This window comes from Oryx dammah, unplaced genomic scaffold (assembly GCF_014754425.2).
Source record: "Oryx dammah isolate SB20612 unplaced genomic scaffold, SCBI_Odam_1.1 HiC_scaffold_26, whole genome shotgun sequence".
Taxonomy (NCBI): Eukaryota; Metazoa; Chordata; class Mammalia; order Artiodactyla; family Bovidae; genus Oryx; species Oryx dammah.
This window is the reverse complement of record NW_024070210.1, coordinates 23,912,561-23,935,190: the sequence shown is the minus strand read 5'-3', so window position 1 is coordinate 23,935,190 and position 22,630 is coordinate 23,912,561. Positions and strand designations below refer to the sequence as shown.

General features: G+C 37.4%; 1 protein-coding gene across 5 annotated transcripts in view; it reads left to right on the top strand.

Moving 5' to 3' along the window:
* The window catches only part of GPHN (gephyrin), a 547,122-nt gene that overhangs the window by 461,726 nt on the left and 62,766 nt on the right, over nt 1–22,630 (top strand). For all 5 annotated transcript variants that reach the window (XM_040226253.1, XM_040226252.1, XM_040226254.1 and 2 more), the window contains 4 exons: nt 8,272–8,327; nt 16,005–16,124; nt 17,617–17,675; nt 18,964–19,117. In XM_040226253.1, coding sequence (XP_040082187.1) covers nt 8,272–8,327; nt 16,005–16,124; nt 17,617–17,675; nt 18,964–19,117 — 389 coding nt within the window. The remainder of the gene's footprint in view (nt 1–8,271; nt 8,328–16,004; nt 16,125–17,616; nt 17,676–18,963; nt 19,118–22,630) is intronic.

Genomic DNA, 22,630 nt, shown 5'->3' with positions numbered 1-22,630 from the left:
TTATTATCAATCATATTTACTTAAACCATCTCTTAAAAAAGGATAACATTATCTGAACTGTTATTCTCATAGAACAATGGAGAGGTTAATTCCTCCTAGTATATTCTTTCTCACGAAACTATCTTAAATGCACCTAATTTAGCTTGATCTCACTAAATTAGTTGTTTTCGTTGTCCAGTCACTAAGTCGTGTACGACTCTTTACAACCGCATGGACTCCAATGTGCCAGGCTTCCCTGTCCTCCACTATCTCCTGACTTTGCTCAAGTTCATGTCCATTGAGTCGGTGATGTTATCTAAATTAGAGCTGAAAACAAATAACAAATACCCACTGCCTCCTTTGTTTTCTAAGTTCATTTCTTCTATAATGTTTATTAAGATGAATACTGTTCAGAAAAAAATTAATTTAGTATTCTGATAGCCTCATTGACTCTTCTTTCTTATTCCCTCTAAAATGTAGCTTCTGTCTGAACTTTTAATTGGTAGCCATTTGGATTGTTTTGAAATGAAAAAGAATTCTTACTTCCAGAGTAGAACAAACAACTACAGCAGATAAAACACCAAAGGGACAAGAAAGTCTATTTTTTTTTTACATTCTCAGTAATATAAAGTAGGAGAAAGTGAGGAGGTAAATAATATGAGACAGAATTATTCCAAAACAGAATGTTGTTCTGTGATTTTTACCTAAGGTAGCAGCAGCTCAATATAAAACTATTGCTTTTGGTTTTTTTAGTTAGCCCACATGAACAATGAAAGAGCCTTTCTGCAACTGTACAGTCTTATCAGAGACATGTATATATAAAATTACCATTTAGACTATCATAGTCTATTGTTTTAAAGTGGTGGTGTTTTTAGTTATTTCACACATGTACACAAACACACAGAGACATTTAAAATGGCATCTCACAGTATAAAAGGTTCAGCAGACAAGCTGCCATGCAGCTAATTCACATTATTTCTTTCCTGTGAAGTATTGCTAGTTCTCTAAGATATGGAACATATAACAGAGATATAACGGAAAACCATCGTGGAAATGGTTACATTTCAAAGTTGGAATGGTTGGTTAATTATGATCAATATCACAATTAAGGCAGCAAAGGTTCTCAGTGAACAAAAAGGCACGGTCTAAGTCTTTTCTGTGCTGTAACACCACCCTAGGCGGTGTTGTGGGGAAGAGCGGCCTTGAGGCTGCTGTTGTGGCTCTCTACCACTCTACTTCCTGTACCTTTCTCTCCACCCTGTCTTCCTTTACTCCCATTCCTTCCTCCCCACTCCCTTTATTCTCCCTGTTTTTCTTCTCCTCTGCCTTTGCCTTAGGCCTTCCAGTAATAACCCGTGGCACCTGTGAACATTGCTAACCCTCTAGGTGTAAAGAGGTTCCTAACTTGCTCTGGATCACTAAGCATTAGCCAGTATCCTTCAGAAACATGTGGGATAAAACTCCAAACCAGTTGGAGGATCTCTTGCTTTAAGGTATGTGGGTTGAAAACTCAAGACAGTAACAAGTAGCTAAAGAAATAGGAACAGCTTTTAAAGAATAAGAAAGAATAGAGTATAAAGAAGACAGGAATTAAGCAATGATGATGTAAATTAATAAATCTAAAACTACATTCAGGAGGAGGAGGGAATGAATTTGAAAGATATAAGCAGAGAAAACGAAAGTAGCACTTACCAGCTAGAAGCAATACAATAGTTTTATTCATATTTTTGAAGAGTTATTTCTCCCTTCACACTGATTAAGCTAATCATCTTGAGGCATTCACAGCCTCCTATAGAGATGTGGATGCCCGTTGTCTCACAGTTGCTTCTTGATTCATTAATAAAGGCAAAGATATCTCAATACCAAGTTCACTCTCTTGAAAATGTTCAATTTGAAAGACTTATCGCTTCAGAATTAGTTTAGGTATCATTTAGGCAAAGGAAAAATTACAAACAAGCCAATAATTATTTTAAAAACCATGTGCAGCAAACAATTCCGGAAAATTAAGAGAATCTTTGCATTTTAAGTTAATATTTTTTTTCTTTTTTACATGCTGATTAAATACATGCTTATGGAAATATAGAAAATCAAAAAGAACATTTTTAAATTACCCATTATCACTGTCTAGCTGCTATTAACATCTATGTACTTCCTCCCAGTAGGTTAAAGTACATACTAAAATTCTGTATAACCTTTTTAATTTTGAGCTAGTTCTTATTCTGTCACAAAAGTCATGTTTAAGAGTTTCTGTTTTGTCCAGTTAAGTCCTGTTTGGCCGTAGCTGGTTCTCCAATTCACTTGACAGCCTTTAGTCTTCCACCGTAGGACACTTTGGATGAAGAAGAGAGCCTTATGATATAGGAGTACTACTCAAGTGAGCCGAGAGATAATTTGAAATAATTGATTTTAGTTAATTCAAAAAAGCTTAAAATAATATATTTAAGGAAATAATATATCTTTTCCCAATACTAACAATATATGGGCATTTTTCTCCTGGAAGATGATGATAAAGAATATGAAATGCCTTCTAATTCACCTGTACTACTCCTTGCTCCCTGCTTTCCAGGCAACAGATTTAAAATCCCAAACAATTCACCAGATTTAATCTCTCAGTATAAGTGCAGCAAGTACTGATCCTGTCGTGTTAGTATTGTCATCTACCTTTGCCACCACTCCAAACTCTTCCTATAATGTTAATTTTAGTATACACAGAAATACTATTATCCTGTTGCCTATCCACCAGTCTTAGTTTGGTTCCATAGTTAGAGTAAACAAAATCTTAGTCCCTCTGCCTTATTCCTCCATTGAAGATACTTCCTAGGACCTCTGAAAGTTATGCTATCTCTCTGGCCTCCATTTATTCAACCCTAATGTGGAAACAATGAGACTTTTGTTACTGAAAATAAGTGAATAGCTATAAGAGATTTAAAGAGAGCTCCCATGTGACTAGAAAATGAAAATGAGGGATAATTCTAGGGCAAATAGCCTTAGGATGATCATTTTCTGTATATTGCCACGTTGAATAGTTATCTAATGCTATCAGTTTTATATCAAATGATATAATCAGAGATCTTCAAATAAAGAGGTGAACAAGACTAAAAGTGTTTCCACATTAAAAAGATGGAGGTGGAAGCAGCTTCAGGGTCTAGCATTAAGCTTTATAAATTGCTTACACAGTGCATTTGCTGTTAGGATTTGGTTTATATTGCTTTTATCACTTCCTTCAAATTAAATTCTACAGTTGCAAAACATAAAAGAAAAGCTATTAACCAAAATGCCAGAATTGAGGGGTGGGGGCCGGTGGAAAGAGTCTAAGCCTTTACAGAAATCCTTGCAATCCATCCATTGTTTCTAATGGCATACTGTGGCTGATTTAGTTTCTTTCTTTCCAAGCTTTAGGTTCATCTGCCACTGTACCTCCACTTCTGCCCCCTCCCACCCAAGCTGGTAGAATTCATCTTGAAAATGGCAACCATTTTCTTTTTTTTTTTTTTTACGTATCTCTTTAATAGGTTTTTAAAATAAATATCAACAAGTTAGGTAGATTGATCATTACCTTTCTGCCTTTATGTAAATAATGAGCCTTGTTGGTATAAAATCAGAACTTCTGTTGTAGTTCACTAATTTTTTTATTTAAGTTTTCTATTAGTCTGAATTTGTCTGGATTCCGTTCAGTCTTACAGTGCTCTGCTTCTCATAAAGGGTAGTCCCTTAACCAGCTGCATAAGCATCAGCTTGTTAGAAATGTAGAACCTCAGGACCTATCCCAGCCTACTGAATCAGAATCTGTATTTTAACAAGCTCTCTAAGTGATTTCTATGTACATAGAACTCTTAATGTACATTAAGAGTTGAGAAGCACTGTTAAAAGGGAAATGGTAAAAAGGACTCCTCCATTAATATCAGGGACTTTCTATAATGTTGGTTGACTAAACCTTCCTTAGCCAACAACAGAGAGGCATAGTTCCCAGGTGGAAATTTTCAGAGGATAGTGGAGAACCTAGTTAAAGTGAGACATATTCTCTCCCCAGTTAGTGTACCTTCCTTGGTAACAAAGCATCTTGCTTCTTTCACTTAAAGACTGCTTCAGATGTTGGCTTCCCTGACACTCTGTACCAGCTTGGCCCCATGTTATCTCTAGCCACTCATTATATAATGACATTTGCTTGGAGTGCTTGTGCAGAACACTGAGATGAGTGTTTTGAGTGTATGCGTATTAGAATGTGTGAAGAGGGAAACAGGAGGACTGAAGAGCAGACAGTTTCAAAAAAGAAATCTAGGAAGTGATCCCTACCTCAAATGAGCTTATTATCTAGCTGGAGATAAAATACACATGTTTATAAAATTATTTAAGAAAATTTACAAAGCACAATACTAATGCATACAAGACAGTTTACAAACTTCCTACCTAAGTATTATGGAAAAGCAAAGTTCAATTCTTTATTTTAACAAGTATTTACTGAGCATCAGTGATGAGCTTAGCACTATGTTAGATATAACCTAAGTTATATGGAATTGATCAGAGCAATCTTTCTAAACATTCTGAAGATGGTAAATGTTGACTCACATTTTAAAGAAAATAATATACCATGAACCAGCAAAAAAGGAAGGCATTCAAAATACAGCATTTTGTATTAGAAAATATTTATTGTTTCATTCATGGATTTATTTTTCTAAAAAGATTCTTAGGAGCCACACTCATTCATTTCTTTCACTTGCGAATACTTCATATATTCAACACTTATTGAATACCTATTTTTCAGCAGGTACCAGGAATTTCCCTGAGACAAATAAGCAAATGATTACAAATACATTAAGAAACCATAATTAGAGTTACTTCAGGAATACACTGGGGAAATAAAAGAGAAAGGGGAAGGAAGTCAGATATGACTTCCTAGAGAAGGTGACACTTGAGCTGAGTCCTAAAAACTAAAAAGTTTTTAACCAGAAGGCAGGGAGAAGGAAAGGACACTCCAAGCAGTGGGAGTAACATATGTTATGGAGCTGAAATATGAGTCATCTTGTTATTCTCGGTACGTGAGAGAGTAGCTAGACTATAAGATAGATGGAGGACAAGAACCAGAGCCTTTACACACACTCTTTCCTTTAGGTGAATATCTTTAGATGCAGCATGTCCATTTCCACTTTCTCTCTCCCCTTACCACCTCTCCTCCCTCACACACACTTTTTGTCTACTTAGTTCTGGCTTATCCTTCATATTCAAATCATAAATCCTTTATATCAAGGTGGCTTTCCCTGACCCTCCAGGGTAGTTCAGGTACTCTCAGTGTATGCTCTCATTAAATTGTGTTCCTTTCCTTTAGAGTGGTTTTCTTAATTTATATTTGCATATTCATTAATGTGACTATTTGATTAACATTAAAATCTATCTCCCTCACTATCTCAATGGCTTTAAGAGTTTTGGTTTCACCACACCCATAAAAAGACAGGCACTAAATACATTATATATCATAAACCAAGGATATACATATACAGTACATATAAATATACATGCATGCATATATATAAACAAAAGTTTCTGAAATAATACTCATCTTTACCATGTGTGATAAAATATATTTTCTATTTTTCATTTAAAAAATTGCTTACAAGATAATTTTAGAGCCCACCTCTATTTGTGTAAAACATTGCAACAAATTGACACTGCATTAAAATAGAAACAGTATCTAGTTTTACTTTGGTTTCCCTGGTGGCTCAGTCATAAAGAATTTGCCTACGATGCAGAAGACACAGGTTCAACCCCTGGGTCAGGAAGATCCCATGGAGAAGGAAATGGCAACCCACTCCATTCTTCTTAGCTGGGAAATCCCTTGGACAGGGGAGCCTGGGGGGCTGTACTCCATGAGGTTGCAAAAGAGTTGGAAATAACTTAGTTACTACACAACAACAACTAGTTATACTCTCTACTCTGTCCCAGCATCTAGTATGACACTTAGGACATAGAAGACACTCAGTAGAAACTCAGTGAATAAATGAAAGAAAGAAAAAGCCTTAAAAGGTATATTTTAACATATGGTTATTTTAAATATTTTAAAACCATATTTTAAAGTATGGTTATTCCCATTTTTATCAACAAGCAAACAGAAGTTTAGAGAAAAATTTAGTAATTTGCTGAAAATCCTAAAGCTAATAATAGTCAGAACCAGGATTCAGATTCAACTTTTACTCTAAAACCATGCTAATTTCCCCTTGTTCAAGAGGCAAAAAAAGAAAGCGTCTGGGTTGCTGTGGGGAGGCAGAAAGCTAATAATATCTCTAGCAGAAAAATAAAAATGTTTATTCAGATTTGAGATGCAATTAGTGCAAAACTCTGAAAGATAATTGACTTCTTAATTTTCTAAAGTAAGAAAATTATGATTAGTTTTAAAATACTGAGTGTGGATATAGATGAAACAAAATTGGTAAAATGTTGAAAATTGTTGAAGCAGTGATTTCTCTATCTGTTTTAAACTGTTTCATTAAAAAGAAAAAAGAACCCATGAAAGCAGCATAATAAGAATGCCATTCAGGAAAACTGCAGTAGTCTCTTTTTTACAGGTAAACACTGAAAATATTAATATAGTAGGATTCCAAAAAAACACCAGAAAGCCAAGAGTTTATTAACTGAGACAAAGTCTAAAAAGCACAAGATACAACATATAGTAAGTAGAAGACACCTAATGTTAATTTTTGTTCCTCTCCACATTAGGTTAACCAAAGCCAGCTATACAAAAAAAGTGACTTATATTGCATTGTATATATAAGCCTTTAGAAAAAATACGGCTTTGCAGTCACATAAAGAAACAATGAATTTTATATCTCCTCTAAAAGAGGGAAAATGCTTTTTATTATTTATAAACATGGCTGCAAATATGATTAAAAAATTCATATAAACACTGTTGTCTTTGCTGTGTGTGTGCCCCAAGACCCTTGCTGTATGCTGATTACAAGGAGCTAATGGTCATGATCATAAAACTCAGTAGGTACATATTGCCTTGACAGTAGTATTGGTCTGAAATCCGCATCGTATGTGAAGAAAACCCTTTTAAATACGTTTATCTTCAGGAGTATTTTTTCATCCAGCCATTACTGTACTGTATGTGGGGGGAAATTGGATAGGAAGTTTTCTCCATCTCAATTCTGAAAGTGTTTTCTTCCAGTTTAAAAATAAGCAGTCAGTGGAAATTGTGATGCAGCACTGCCTATGTATTTTGTTTTTTTAGCAGCATTTTGATCTTTCATAAAAAAATAATGTTGTATTGGAAATTCAGGGTGTGAGTTTTCAAATCCTAGCTCTCTCACTATCACTTATTAAAGGTACTGAACCTTCTCCACCTGAGTTACTTCATTCTGTAACTCATTTCCTTCAAGCATCAGTTCCGTTCAGTTCAGTCGCACAGTCGTGTCCGACTCTTTGCAACCCCATGAATTGCAGCACGCCAGGCCTCCCTGTCCATCACCATCTCCCGGAGTTCACCCAAACTCATGTCCATCGAGTCGGTGATGCCATCCAGCCATCTCATCCTCTGTCGTCCCCTTCTCCTCCTGCCCCCAATCCCTCCCAGCATCAGAGTCTTTTCCAGTGAGTCAACTCTTCGCATGAGGTGGCCAAAGTACTGGACAGCTTTAGCATCAGTCTCTCCAAAGAACACCCAGGGCTGATCTCCTTTAGAATGGCCTGGTTGGATCTCCTTGCCCTACTTCATGCTTCCCTCATAGCTCAGTCGGTAAAGAATCTGCCTGCAATGAAGGAGACCTGGGTTCGATTCCTGGGTCAGGAAGATCTCCTGGAGAAGGAAATGGCAACCCACTCCAGTATTCTTGCCTGGAAAATCCCATGGACAGAGGAGCCTGGCGGGCTATGGGATCGCAAGAGTCAGACACGACTTAGCGACTAAACCACCACCACCACTTCATGTATAAGTCTCCACGAGTGTGTACACACACATCACACATACATACCCTTTTATTTAGGAGGATAGACTAAAAGAACTTCCTATTTAAAAGTACAAGAGTGGAAATTATGGAACAACAAGAAAACTGTCTCCAAAGACACCAGGAAAGGGCACATTTAGAACCACTCCTATTGGTACTTGTAAATTGTGGATACCAACGATCTAACTAGTATTACAGTAACAAAACTTTTTTCTAAGCTAGGTGATCAGAAAAGTGTTCCAATTTCCTGAAGCCTTGCCTAATCATTTGAGTCAACTTTTAGAATTCCAAGACTAGGTTCTTATTCCTTGCCATAGGTGCATTCTGATGATTGTTCTTGCTTCTGTTCCTCTTACAGCTGCTGATGGCCCAGGAGATCGTTTCATCATTGGAGAATCCCAAGCTGGTGAACAGGTGAGATTCATAAGCCTGAAAAAGGCCCTAAAGATTTTAGTTTCATGGACCTTCAGAGTCTAATCCTGAACTTCTGCCATTGTTTTTATGGAAATTTTAGAGAAGGATTAGATGGGTCATCAAAGAGATGAAATGATGATTCCCCTGAGAAAGAATCAAATGAATTCTTTCCTAACTGAAAGAACCTGCCTCTAGTCATATGCAGCATGGACACAGTGTTATTAGTATATCTCACAGACGTGCCCCACAAGCATTTTCCAGCCCTGTGATTGGATGAATCTTTCTCTTAGTATAAACATTAATGTTCTGAATAGAGCTATAATTTCTAAGTGGTTTTCTCAGACTTTTCCCCAACTCATGTTATAAACAGGAAAACTTAGAAGAAGCAAATTATTTCATCTTTCTTGCTAATCTTTTTTTTTTTTTAACTTTATTTTACTTTACAATACTGTATTGGTTTTGCCATACATTGACATGAATCCGCCACTGGTGTACATGCTAATCATTTTGATTAATTTTACTCATTAGGGAGCTAACTAGAGAACAGATATACATATATTTCTAGTAAGAAATGAAGTACTAAAAAAAAAAAATGAAGTACTAATGGGCCACAGTGGACATATAATAGAAGTCCTCTAACTGCTTTTGATACTAGTAATTGGTCATTTGATTGGAAATAAGTTAAAAATGGCAAATTATCTTTTAAAATAAATTTAAATTAATGAACATTTATTTGTCATTAATCTGATGGAGAGCCAAGGGTTTTCTTTTAATAAGTATCTACTATTTGAGTTTCTATTATACCCACAGGGCATTATATGGGATTTCTAGTGTTGGTTTCTTTAAAGTGGAAGAAATTTTAAGGACCTTTGCACAGTGTCTAAGTATAGACTCCTTCAGGATTTTTATTATATTTTTACAGTACATTTTACAGTCGTTTGACCTACACCTAATTTGACAGGAGTTCTTTTTTAGCAGACTTTTTTAAATGAGATGTTCCAAAGGTTTAGCTTAATTTTTTCAGGAAAAATAGAACCCTTTTTACCCTCATATATCATTGGTTTATGGAATATTTACTTAAATAACTTGATACAGTAGCAGCTATCGCCACAAACTGGTACAAACAAGTTTAGGAACAAACAATTTGCATCTTAGACCAGTAGTTTACAAGTGTCTAACAGTTTCAAACTTAGAGTGTACGGTAGGCATCATCTTGTTCAGTAGGAAGCAAATGTTAATCTAGTGAGCTGTGAAAGTTGATTAAAAGAGCTCTTTCCTTTTTGACTAGAATCAGAAAAAGACCAGCACACTTTTCTGCTGTGACCAAGCACTCATAAGCACTGTATAAAAATAAAGGAGGAAATAATAAATAGAGCAGTTGAACAAAAGCTATGTCCCACACCTTAGCAAATCCTCCCATATGTACTAAAAATAGAGAGGGGTTGAGGAAGTACACAGGAGCATATGATGCTAATGGTGGCAACCCTAGCTCCCTCACCTCTACCAAGGAGTATGTGTACAGAGCCTCTGACACTGAGCCTAGCACTATAGTAATTAGATCCTTTTTCATGCTATACATAGGCTTATTTCAGTCTTCATGACTGTTTTCCTAACAAAAAGAACAACTAGTCTTGGGTCCCTTTTTTTTTTTATAAATAACTTAGATTGTGATCTTATAACTTACTTCACCTCTTGGTATGTATATACATCAACAATGGACATCTAAAGCATCCATTTTTTAACAAAGCTCCAAAATATTAATTATTCAAGGAATACTTCTCTGATCTTCAGTTGAGTCTATCCAACATTTATCAAGCACACCTACAGTTTGTACCAAGCACTCTGCTAGGTTGTAGGGATATAAAGTAGATTAATACATGATTAATATTCTGAACAGTTTATATCTAGTGGAGGAGACAGAGTATAAACAACTAAATATAATACAATATATTAAGTGTTAAACTAATGCTGTCAGTCATGTGCTGTGGAAAACAATAGAGAGGTTAAGCACTTCATCCTAGAAGGGTTAGGAAAATAACACTGGAACTGGGCGTAAGAGAGTTTTTACAAAAACAGAAATGAAAAAGGACCATACCAAGCAGATAGTATAGTGTAAGTCAAGACCTAGTAGTGTTTGTGGTAGTCACAGCCTAGTATACTTAGGCATAGGTAGTAGATTGTTAAGAATCTTATGGACCTTTAAACTTTATTACTAGTTATGACTTCCAACTGAAAACTAGAAGCACAAGAAAAGTTGTGAAATTATAAATTGCCAGCTTCTTGTAAGTTCTCATAAAAGTATGATAGGAAAAAAAGATCAACACTATACAAAAAAACAGGGTTTTTACTCAAATTACCTGGGATGTATTTTATCTCTAATGGATGTATCATACACACACACACTTTAAATCAATCTCAGGGATCTTGCAAAAGCGAAATTGCTCGTTTATTGAAAGTACATATGCTTGAGACCTAGAGTGCCACTGCATCCACTAAGACAGTTTTTTATTTACAACATACTTTATTGATGTATGAAATACTTGATCTTAGTCACTTACCATTTGGTCCTATTGATTAGCATTCAATATCAGTTCAGTCACTCAGTTGTGTCCAGTTCTTTGCGACCGCATGAACCGTAGCACACCAGGCCTCCCCATCCATCACCAACTCCTGGAGTTCACTCAGACTCACGTCCATCGAGTCCGTGATGCCATCCAGCCATCTCATCCTCTGTCATCCCCTTCTCCTCCTGCCCCCAATCCCTCCCAGCATCAGAGTCTTTTCCAATGAGTCAACTCTTCGCATGAGGTGGCCAAAGTACTGGAGTTTCAGCTTCAGCATCATTCCCTCCAAGGAAATCCCAGGACTGATCTCCTTCAGAATGGACTGGTTGAATCTCCTTGCAGTTCAAGGGATTCTCAAGAGTCTTCTCCAACACCACAGTTCAAAAGCATCCATTCTTTGGCACTTAGCTTTCTTTATAGTCCAACTCTCACATCCATACATGACCACTGGAAAAACCACAGCCTTGACTAGATGGACCTTTGTTGACAAAGCAATGTCTCTGCTTTTTAATATGCTGTCTAGGTTGGTCATAGCTTTCCTTCCAAGGAGTAAGCATCTTTTAATTTCATGGCATTGGACACTTTCAATTTCAGTTATGCAATTATGAAGTGCTATCTTTGGACAAAGTTCAAAAAATCCAACTCAGTACCTCTATTAAGGAAAAATCAAGATTCGGATAGTTTTTACTTTATATAAAGTATATGAGCCACAGTTTCCTGGTGGCTCAGATGGTAAAGCATCTGACTACAATTCAGGAGACCTGTGTTTGATCCCTGGGTCGGGAAATTCCCTGGAGAAGGAAAAGGCACCCCACTCCAGTACTCTTGCCTAGAAAATCCCATGGACGGAGGAGCCTGGTGTCCATGGGATCGCAAAGAGTCGGATACGACTGAGCGACTTCACTTTCAACTTTCAAAGTATATGAAGTATAAAAATTAAAAGGAGTATTCTTAGCAATCTATAGGAAGTACCTCATGTATTGCTAGAGTTTTTCCAGTTGATTCAATTCAATTGCCATTTATATGTCTACTCTCAGTGGATATATAAATATCTTTGTATATCTGGGAGTATGTTTTACGTTGGGTTTAATATAAGTGAGCTGGTAGGAATCCTTCAGCTAGCATTAGAATTACTATTTTGGGATAGGAGCCAAATTTTTTAATAGCTACCCAAAAAACACTTCTTAAGACTTAGTTTAAGCCAAGAAGTAGGGAAAATTACAGGTATAACCTGAAAACTTAAAGTAAATTTGCATAGTATGGTACATTGATCCAGACTAAATTGAGGTAGCCTGCAGGCTAACACACTTCAGCTTAAGAAGCAACTACCTGAAACTCACTTTGGGATTCACTTTCCCAAAAAGGCACTTGGAGCAGGAAAAAGTCTTTAAGTCTGTATTAAATATTTTAATTGCACAAGCTCGTAAGATAGTTTTGACATTAACACCTCTACTAAAAAACAAATATATCAAATATTCATACTTTTCATAAAAAAATCACCACACTGCAAAATGGTCATGTTTAGTTAATTTAAAAATGTACCAGATAATAAGCAGTATCTGGTGCTGAAGAAACAAATTAATGCATTGGGCCCTAAACTTTTTTTTTTTTAATTCTATGTATTATCTTGGTAGAAAATTACAGTGTTGTTGTTGTTCAGTCGCTCAGTCGTGTCCGACTCTTTGCAGCCCCATGGACTGCAGCACACCAGATTTCTCTGTCCTTCACCATCTCCAGGAGCTTGCTCAAATTCGTGTCAAGTTGGTGATGCCATCTAACCATCTCATCCTCTGTCATTTCCTTCTCCTCCTCTGTTGTCCCCTTCTCCTCCTGCCTTCAATCTTTCCCAGCATCAGGGTCTTTTCTAATGAGTTAGCTCTTCACATCAGGTGGCCAAAGTATTGGAGCTTCAACTTCAGCATCAGTCCTTCCATTGAGCATTCAGGATTGATTTCCTTTAGGATTGACTGGTTTGATCTCCTTGCAGTCCAAGGGTCTCTCAAGAGTCTTCTCCAAAACCACAGTTCAAAAGCATCAATTCTTCAGTGCTCAGCTTCCTTTATGGTCCACCTCTCACATCCATATGTGACTACTGGAAAAACCATACCTTATCCTATATGGACCTTTGTTGGCAAAATAATGTCTGCTTTTTAATATGCTGTCTAGGTTTGTCAGACAAATCCTGGTAGCTCAGCTGGTTAAGACTCCATCTGCGATGCAGGAGACCTGGGTCGATCCCTGGGTTGGGAAGATCTCCTGGAAAAGGGAACAGCCACCCAATCCAGTATTCTGTCCTGGAGAATTCCATGGACTGTATAGTCCATGGAGACTCAAAGAGTCGGACACGACTGAGCGACTTTCAGGTTTGTCATAGCTTTTCTTCCAAGGAGCAAGCGTCTTTTAATTTCATGGCTGCAGTCACCATTTGCAGTGATTTTGGAGCCCAGGAAAATAAAGTCTGTCACTGTTTCCATTGTTTCCCCATCTATTTGCTGTGATGTGATGGGACCAGATCCCATGATTTTCGTTTTTTGAATGTTGAGTTTTAAACCAGCTTTTTCACTCTCCTCTTTCACTTTCATCAGGAGGCTCTTCAGCTCCTCTTTGCTTTCTACCATAAGGGTAGTGTCATCTGCATGTCTGAGGTTATTGATATTTCTCCTAGCAATCTTGATTCCAGCTTGTGCTTCATCCATCCCAGCATTTCACAAGATGTACTCTGCATATAAGTTAAATAAGCAGGGTGACAATACACAGCCTTGATGTTCTCCTTTCCCAATTTGGAACCAGTTCATTGTTTCATGTCTGTTTCTAACTGTTGCTTCTTGACCTGCATACAGGTTTCTCAGGAGGCAGGTAAGGTGGTCTGGTATTCCCATTTCTTTAAGAATTTTCCACAGTTTCTTTGTGATCCACACAGTCAAAGGCTTTAGCATAGTCAATGAAGCAGAAGTAGGTGTTTTTTTTGGAACTCTCTTGCTTTTTCTATGATCCAGCAGACGTTGGCAATTTGATCTCTGGTTCTTCTGCCTTTTGTAAATCCAGCTTGAACATCTGGAAGTTTTCAGTTCACATATTGTTGAAGCCTAGCTTGGAGAATTTTGAGCATTACTTTGCTAGTGTGTGAGATGAGTGCAATTGTGCAGTAGTTTGAACATTTATTTACATTAGAATAAAGTATTTCTGGATAAACCTGAAATGTCTCTTATTCAAATATCAGAATAAGAGGATATAAAGTACGCAGCTCAATGCCAGATCTGATCTCAAGAATCTTTCTCCAATGACTTGTTGGAAAAAATTAATGAGATCACTGGAATTGTAAGCCAAGAAGGATTATATGCTTCATGTAGTTATTGTGATAATGAGATCATGCATGCTTATTCATTCATTCTGGAAATACTTATTGACTGCCAATTTTGTGTCAGATACTCTCTAGGCTTTGGGATGATAGAGCAATAAATATGTTTGCAAAGGGAGTGATTAAAGATGCATGCAAGTACTCTACCGAAGATATAGACAGGATTAAAGGAAACTGACAAAGGAATGTGAAACATTCAGGTGCTAACAACAATAAGATTTCATTCCCACCTTTAAGTCTGAAGGGGCAAAGAGAGAAAGTGGTACCTGGACCTGGGAGATTGATAGCTATGGGAGAGGGCCACCTAATAGGAAATGTGGCATCAGTGCTATTAGATATGACATAGCCATCACCAAACTGCAACCCAGCAGGGAAACAGCATGGGAAATAAAAATTGTACTTCTCTCTCTCCTACCCTCTTGTCTCTTGTTGTTCAGTCACTAGGTCTGTCCATGTTTTTACAACCCCATGGACGGAAGCATGCCAGTCTTCCCTGTCTTTCTCTATCTCTCAGAATTTGCTCAAACTCGTGTCCATTGAGTCGGTGATGCCATCCAACCATTTTGTCCTCTCTCACCCACTTCTCTTCCTGCCCTTGGTCTTTCCCAGCATCAGGGTTTTCTCCAGTGAGTCTCTTGTTAGCCCCTCCCACTGACTGAACTTAACCAGAAGCCAGAGTGATGGGAACCCAGTTGAAACAATCTGCAAAGACCAGCCTCTAGGCCACAGCATAGGATAAAAATGATGATGTGAGCTAAAAAGGCAAACAGAAAATGAAACAAATTTCTGTCTTTATAGGGCTTATATTCTGAAACATAATAATGCACTTAACCCTAAGCCTAGCATAGACTGAGTATTCCACAAATATTAGCTATCGGTTGCATTATTTGCAGCAATAACATAGAAATAAGCTTCTTAAGGCTTTTCTAACAAATGAATTTCCAGTTTTACTTTGATTGTACATTTAGTGGAAGGATAGTTTTCCTTAATCATTCCTTTTTTTTAATGTGGTGAAAAATATGTAACATAAAATGTACCATCTTAACCATTTTAAAATGTACAGTTTTTTTAGATTATATAATTATATTTGCTAAACTTTTATTATTAATTGCATGGTACTAATATATTTTATAAAGATTTCAAGAGCAGTAAATTTTCTGGTTTGCCTTTATTTAACCAAAATGTTTATTAATAAAATACTATATTTGTCAAACATCAGAACTTCAGCAAATGATTAACATGCTGGTTTTTCATAGTTGTCATTCATAAAAATCATACTGCATGGCACTTTTTAAAGACTATCATATCACTTTACATATATTAGAAAATTCACACCGAGTGAGAGACAGTAGTGGCAAATATAAGTGGCAGTTCTTCAAAAAGAAAGCAGGGCACCAAGAAAATCATCTGATAGACATCACCTCAAGTCAAGTGAAAGCCTCTTTGGTGTAAGTGTACCTGTTTGACTTTTATTATATTTTCCCAAAATGAATAATATTCTCCTTTTACGAAAGTGAAAAAAAAAGAAAGTATTAGTCGCTCAGTCATGTCCAACTCTTCGTGACCCTGTGGACTGCAGCCCACCAGGTTTCTCTGTCCATGGGATTCTCCAAGGGAGAACACTGCAGTGGGTGGCCATTTCCTTCTCCAGGGGATCTTCCTTTTATGGTTTGTTTCAAAAACTGTTACATCTGCAAGAGTTTCCTTTGCAGGAGCAAAGTAAATCACCTCTTTCTTGCGTGTTTCTATTTCCAGCCGACTCAGACAGTAATGCCAGGACAAGTCATGCGGGTTACAACAGGTGCTCCAATCCCCTGTGGTGCTGACGCAGTAGTGCAAGTGGAAGATACTGAACTGATCAGGGAATCCGATGATGTACGTCATTACCAGGTCTTATGGCTTCATTCCTGCGGCAGTATTATAAGTCATGCCCATTTTCTGCAATGTTTGTGAGATTAGCCCAATTGTTTTATGTTAGGACCTTACACTGTAGTGTATAGTGAATAAGGAATTGCCTTAGGCTTGAAAGCCTTTTATTATAGAAATTGTTTTTATGACCATTACTGGGATTACAGCAGAATTTGAACCACATTTGAGCCAAGAAATTGCATCTGCAAGCAAGGAAAGAAACTACCTCAAGATAAAAAAGCAATGATATTAACTGTTGTCCTACCATCTAGCTGAGAAGTTTGCTCATCAAAATTAGCTTCTGATAAAATGTGAAGAATTTACAAAAAATTTAACAAAGAACTTTGGGCAAGCTCTTGAATACTTGACTAAGCCAAGCATTTAAACCAAATGACCCTTTCAGCTCTGGTTTTCTATAATTCAGGAAAATCTGTGCCACCAAATTGCGGTCTGGAAACATTAAATTTATGTCAATTCCCCCTCTATTTCCTAAAATAAAGGACTCTGTTCTTTTATAAATAAAGGCCTCTAAGTAGGCCTATATTTCACTGGAACTACTGGCAGTTATTGAATCCAGAGGATCAGTCAGGAATAAAAATTTCAGTGGAAGATTTATGATTTTGTTTTGTGAAGAAGTTTAAGATATCTTGTATTTTTTAATACAAGAATAAATGACAAAATATATTCTCCCAGACTGAACATATAGTAAAATTTGGCCATGCTGAGATATACCCTCTTTTCTTCATTTGAGGATTTTCCTTTTTCTCACCCACAAGTACTTACTTCCCACAAGTAAGGCTTATAAAATCCAGCTCTTGGCATACAGGTCACATTGTCCTGCTCTTAAAACGGCCCAACAAATTTATTGGCATCAAGGAAGCCAGCAGAGCATTGAAATCCAGAACACACTCTGCCAGATGACAGGACACAGTTCCAATATCACAATATTAGTCACAGTTCATAAATGTAAAAATTATGATCACCATTAATTTATAGAAATCTATTACCAGGCAAACTGTAAGTCTTCACTGAAATTTTTACAGATATTTGGGAATTTTGGCATAGTATTGAACCCGTGATTTATGGGAACAGAATAGTTACCTCCACACACATTCACTGTATCTATGAGAGTAGAGATCTCTCTCTCTATGTGTGTGTGTGTGTTTTTCCTTGAGAATGCTATTTACAAAGTATGAGTCAATATTTGAGTTGGTACATGTTTTAAAAGTATGAGAATCAGTGAAAATGTTTATTTATTCTTTGGGATCAAGCCTAATTTTTCAGGAACCTGTGGTAGAAATTCATGTTCAAAGGATTTTGCAAAGGATTTCCTGTTCCTCTGTATCTTTATATATTCTGAGCCTATCCGATAATGAAAGCATCTGAATAGCTAAATTCTATTGATCGAAATTCAGTCAGATTGCTCTGTTTGAAATTACATGATTTGCTGTTACCATAGGGCACTGAGGAGCTTGAAGTACGAATTCTGGTGCAAGCTCGGCCAGGCCAAGATATCAGGTAAGTTCATAAGACATAGAACATATAGCCAACTTTTGTTTCTACCATGATCATGAACTCAGGAAAGCATGGCTATTATAAATTCACAGCTCAGTCAATTAACCATTAGCTTTCAGGGATTTTAACCAGTAGCAAAATGATTTTTCTAAATTATATATCCCATGTCTGCCCTACTTACTTTTTTACGACGTTACTAAAGGCAAATGATTTATTCAAAAGCAAGTTGAGAAGGAGGCAAAGTCATAAGCCTGCATAATCCATCAGTTAGTTCAGTTCAGTCGCTCAGTCGTGTCCAACTCTTTGCGACCCCATGAATCACAGCATGCCAGGCCTCCCTGTCCATCACCAACTCCTGGAGTTCACTCAGACTCACGTCCATCGAGTCAGTGATGCCATCCAGCCATCTCATCCTCTGTCGTCCCCTTCTCCTCCTGCCCCCCGATCCCTCCCAGCATCAGAGTCTTTTCCAGTGAGTCAACTCTTCACATTAGGTGGCCATAGTTGATCCTATTTCTAGATAATCCAGAATTTCCCATCCTTACCCCTAGGTAACTGAGAATTTTATATTAACACAGATACTCTCAAAGTTGAGTATTTATATAATTAGCTGAAAGCCCCTCCTCAACTACCAATAATAATGGAATGATGTGCTACTCCTTATATACAAAGTTGAGCCTACTGTCTTATTATAAGTAGTGTATATCCTTCAGATGATTTTTCTCATGATTGACTATGTTTGCCCTGATTCCATTAGTCCTAATTTATTCAACGTTTTGTAACAAAGCTACACTTCTTCCACTCCTGTGGGGGAAAAGTGAATGGGGTGGCAGCAAAACTGGGCCAGTCTAAGTGGCCTAATGGAAATTATCTCCATGGCTGTCACCTCATTAGCATCATTCTCTTCACCACAAGGCTAACAGGCTCTGGAATGGCATTAGATATTTTCATAGAAATGCCTGCCTTACACCAAAGAAAGTTTGCAGTTGGTGTTTTTGACTATAATGTGTTACAAAGCAATTTGTAAAAAAATTTTCAAACATAAAGTAGCATATTCCTGTTTAACAGCAATAGATAACAAATCTATTTCTGTCTTCCATTGTGTGATTTAATTTTTTTTAATTAAAAAAGCATAGAGTTTTAAAAATCTCTTCGTTTTAGTACTCTGTTCCATGCCTCATTTCCCGTTCTCCCCCTTGAGTGTCCTCTTTCCCTGAGACTAAAGTTTCCCTCTGAGTTGAGAAAATATTGTTCTTAGTCGTACTGCTTATGGTTCTGCTTTGATTTTCAGACCCATTGGCCATGACATTAAAAGAGGGGAATGCGTTTTGGCCAAAGGAACCCACATGGGCCCCTCAGAGATTGGTCTTCTGGCAACTGTAGGTGTTACAGAGGTTGAAGTTAATAAGTTTCCAGTGGTTGCAGTCATGTCAACAGGGAATGAGGTAAAAAGGGCGGGGGGAGGGGCGGGGTGGCAAGGGAAGAGGGGTAGTGGGACTTTCAGACAAGAGCATTTCTGACATTCCGTGTTCTATATTGTGAATAGAATATTAAGGATTATAGATCTTACCACGTTTCTATAACAAGGGAATAATAAATGGGCCTCGGGATAGTTCAAGTACAGAAGATGAAAAGGAAGAAGTAGAAAGTATATATTAAGAAGCATTCCTTTCCATTTGCTAGAATGAAATATTACAACCAATGGCCTTCCACACATTCAGTACATATAAACAGAACATTGACTGCTAGCTGTAGATATTCAACTGTGCAAACCTAGTACTTAGTCTGCTGGTATAGTGAATCGTGCCTGCTCGGCTGCTGAGATGATGGGCCACCTCTGTGGGAGAAGTAATTCAATGAATTGGGACACCATGGCTATCCCTTTTTCTTGCTTAACATTCCATGTGATCTTTAGTCACCAGGAAGGATTTGAAAATCATTTTTCTCTCTAAAGATAGCATCTCTAGTGGCATGCTATTCAGAATATGTCAAAATGTCATTTCAGTCCTAATTTAGGAAGGGAAATGTAGTCAGTATTCTGGGAACTTTTGAAAAACTTTCTGTTCCCTCTTTGCTTAGGTTATACAGAACTTCAATTGGAGGCTATAAGGCCAAACTAGGAATATTGAAAAGTGAATCTGCTGGAAATTCAAAGCCTAAAAGCAGAATCAGAAACTACTGAGATTTTTTTCAAGTTATTCCTTAAGATCTTATACTATTTTTAAAAAGATTAACAGGATTTTTTTTCTATCTCTCTTTTAATCTCTAACATTCTGAAAATAATCCATTTCTACCATTATTTTTCATTTCTTAGACTTGGAAATGAACATTTTCAAGGGTCTATTGCCCTTATAGCTCTTTTGGAAAGAACAGAAGAAAAGAATATTTTGTTTTGATAATGGAGAGATAAATCAGCATTCTACATCTGTTTACTTCCCAGTATAGGTGTACTGCTAAGCTACTAAGTCACTTCAGTCGTGTCCGACTCTGTGCAACCCCATAGACGGCAGCCCACCAGCCTCCCCCATCCCTGGGATTCTCCAGGCAAGAACACTGGAGTGGGTTTCCATTTCCTTCTCTAAATAGGTGTACTGCTGCTGCTGCTGCGTCACTTCAGTCGTGTCCGACTCTGTGCAACCCCATAGGCGGCAGCCCACCAGGCTCCTCCATCCCTGGGATTCTCTAGGCAAGAATACTGGAGTGGGTTGCCGTTTCCTTCTCCAATGCCTGAAAGTGAAAAGTGAAAGTGAAGTCGCTCAGTCATGTTCAGCTCTACTAGTCATTCCCTAAAACTATTGACTGACCCAAAAGAAACATTCTTTTTAGTTGATCTACACAGTGATGATTTTCTATCCTTAGGACCAACCAACACTATGTTTAGCATCAGAAAGAAATTTCTGTTCAACTGATTGACTTAATGAACTGTTCTTATTTGAGATTTATGTATATGCTTTGTGCATCTAAGTGACTTCATGGACCTTAGGAAAGCTAGGTAGAATGAGCAAACTAATAGACAGCTATTTATTAGGCAACTTTATTTAAGCTACATTTTTTGTTTTCCTCCTAATGACTTTGTAGGTCTGGATTCTCAGTTACACCCCCAGAGTACATTGGCAGTATTTTTTAAGCTACCTTTTATACTCTTTACTAAAACTACTTACTAGTAGTAGGGAATAGTGACAGGATGAGACTAGAGATGGAACCTACATGGTAGAACCTAAAGAAGATTTTGTAGTTTTAGTTCCCTGCCCCTGTAGACTTGATTATCTTTGAAGAAGCTTTGGCAGATCCTGCGTGACTCTCTTTCCCTTCAATTTCTGGCCTGCTGTACTTACATGGTTTCCCAAGGGAGTAATGCTTTTAAATTCCACGATCTCGAGCTCCATGTAGTTTGACGTTCCTCCCTGTGCTCTGCTGTGCTTGGTTGCTCAGTCGTGTCTGACTCTTTGCAATGCCGTGGACTAGCCCACCAGGTTCCTCTGTCCCTGGGGATTCTCCCGGCAAGAATACTGGTGTGGGTTGCCATGCCTTCCTCCAGGGGATCTTCCCAACCCAGGAATCGAACTGGGGTCTCCTGCATTACAGGCAGATTCTTTACCAGCTGAGCTACCAGGGAAGCTCTGACATTCCTCCCTACTTCCATCCAAAGTTAGCTGTTATTAAATTTATGATTCTCTGTCACCATATAATTCAACAAATGTTTATTGAGTACTTCTATGCCAGACACTATACTGGAAACTAGAGATAAAAGAGATAAATAAAGCATAGTATCTCTCCTGAAGGCTTGAGATCCTCAGATAGCCAGAAAACAATAAGAAAAAAATTGTTCATTTATATCAAAGAGGCCAAAAGTAATTACATTTGTATATTAATGTGATAAGTCTATAATTTACTCACTCACAGCACAAGCTCCACTTAAGTATTAGTTCTGATTTTTTCTGATATGTATGGCTTCACATATGCCACCTCTTGAATCCAGTGTGGTATATTGATAAGCAGAACAGTAGCCTTAGGCAGCCCAAAGAAGGCCATACAAGATGTCTATATAGACTCACTCAGAACCTGCTTTGTATTTTGTGACTACATGAGCTTATTCAGGATGAAAGAATCATTTTAAAATTGGGAAGCCAGAGTTGCAAACTATAACTCACACAGAATAGCTGATGTAGACATTTGTTAATTTTGACAAACTGTGCATGTTAAAATTTAAATAATAGCATCCAGTAATTAAATAATTGTGGTCATACATTTCCAACCTCATGCATTTGCTCAGTAAATGTTTGTTGAGCATCTGTTACATGCTGAAATACCCACCAGAGGTTCTCTTAAGTAAACATCAGACTTAGAAGATATGAGTAATCTATACCTTGAACCAGTTTCTTGAGATATTAAAAAGGAAACTCAGCATTCAGGAGGGGAGCATCAGGCTTTCTTCAGTGGGACCAGTCATCATAGTACTTCATACAGCCATCCAACAACTGTTCTCTTTGTTCTTCAAGTAACATTTAGGTGCAGGAAATAAGAGTTCTACTAGAAGAGTATGAGAACCATCAGCATAAAAGCACCAGGCCCTGCAGAGGAATCAGTATTTCTTATAACAATCTTAGGCAGTTTCCAGAGTCCCTACAAGGGAAATGCCCAGTTTCAAATGTTACCTCATTCATGGAAGCCCAAAGCCTGGCTTTCCGTTATGGATTCATTTGTAATCCCTTCTATTCCATACACAAGTTACTATTCAGAGACCATTTTTACCATAAGAAATGCTGTCTACTAACAAGTTGACCTTTTTTTTTTTTTTTTGTCAAATTTCCAGAGAAACTGAGCTAGAAAGTTAACCGAAGTGCAAATTTGTCCTTAGAAATGGAGAAAGGATTTTGTTAACTTCACATAAAAGAACACACTGTCTGTAGAAAATTAGAAAACAGTAGTAAAACTAACTACAAGTCATTCTGTTCTTT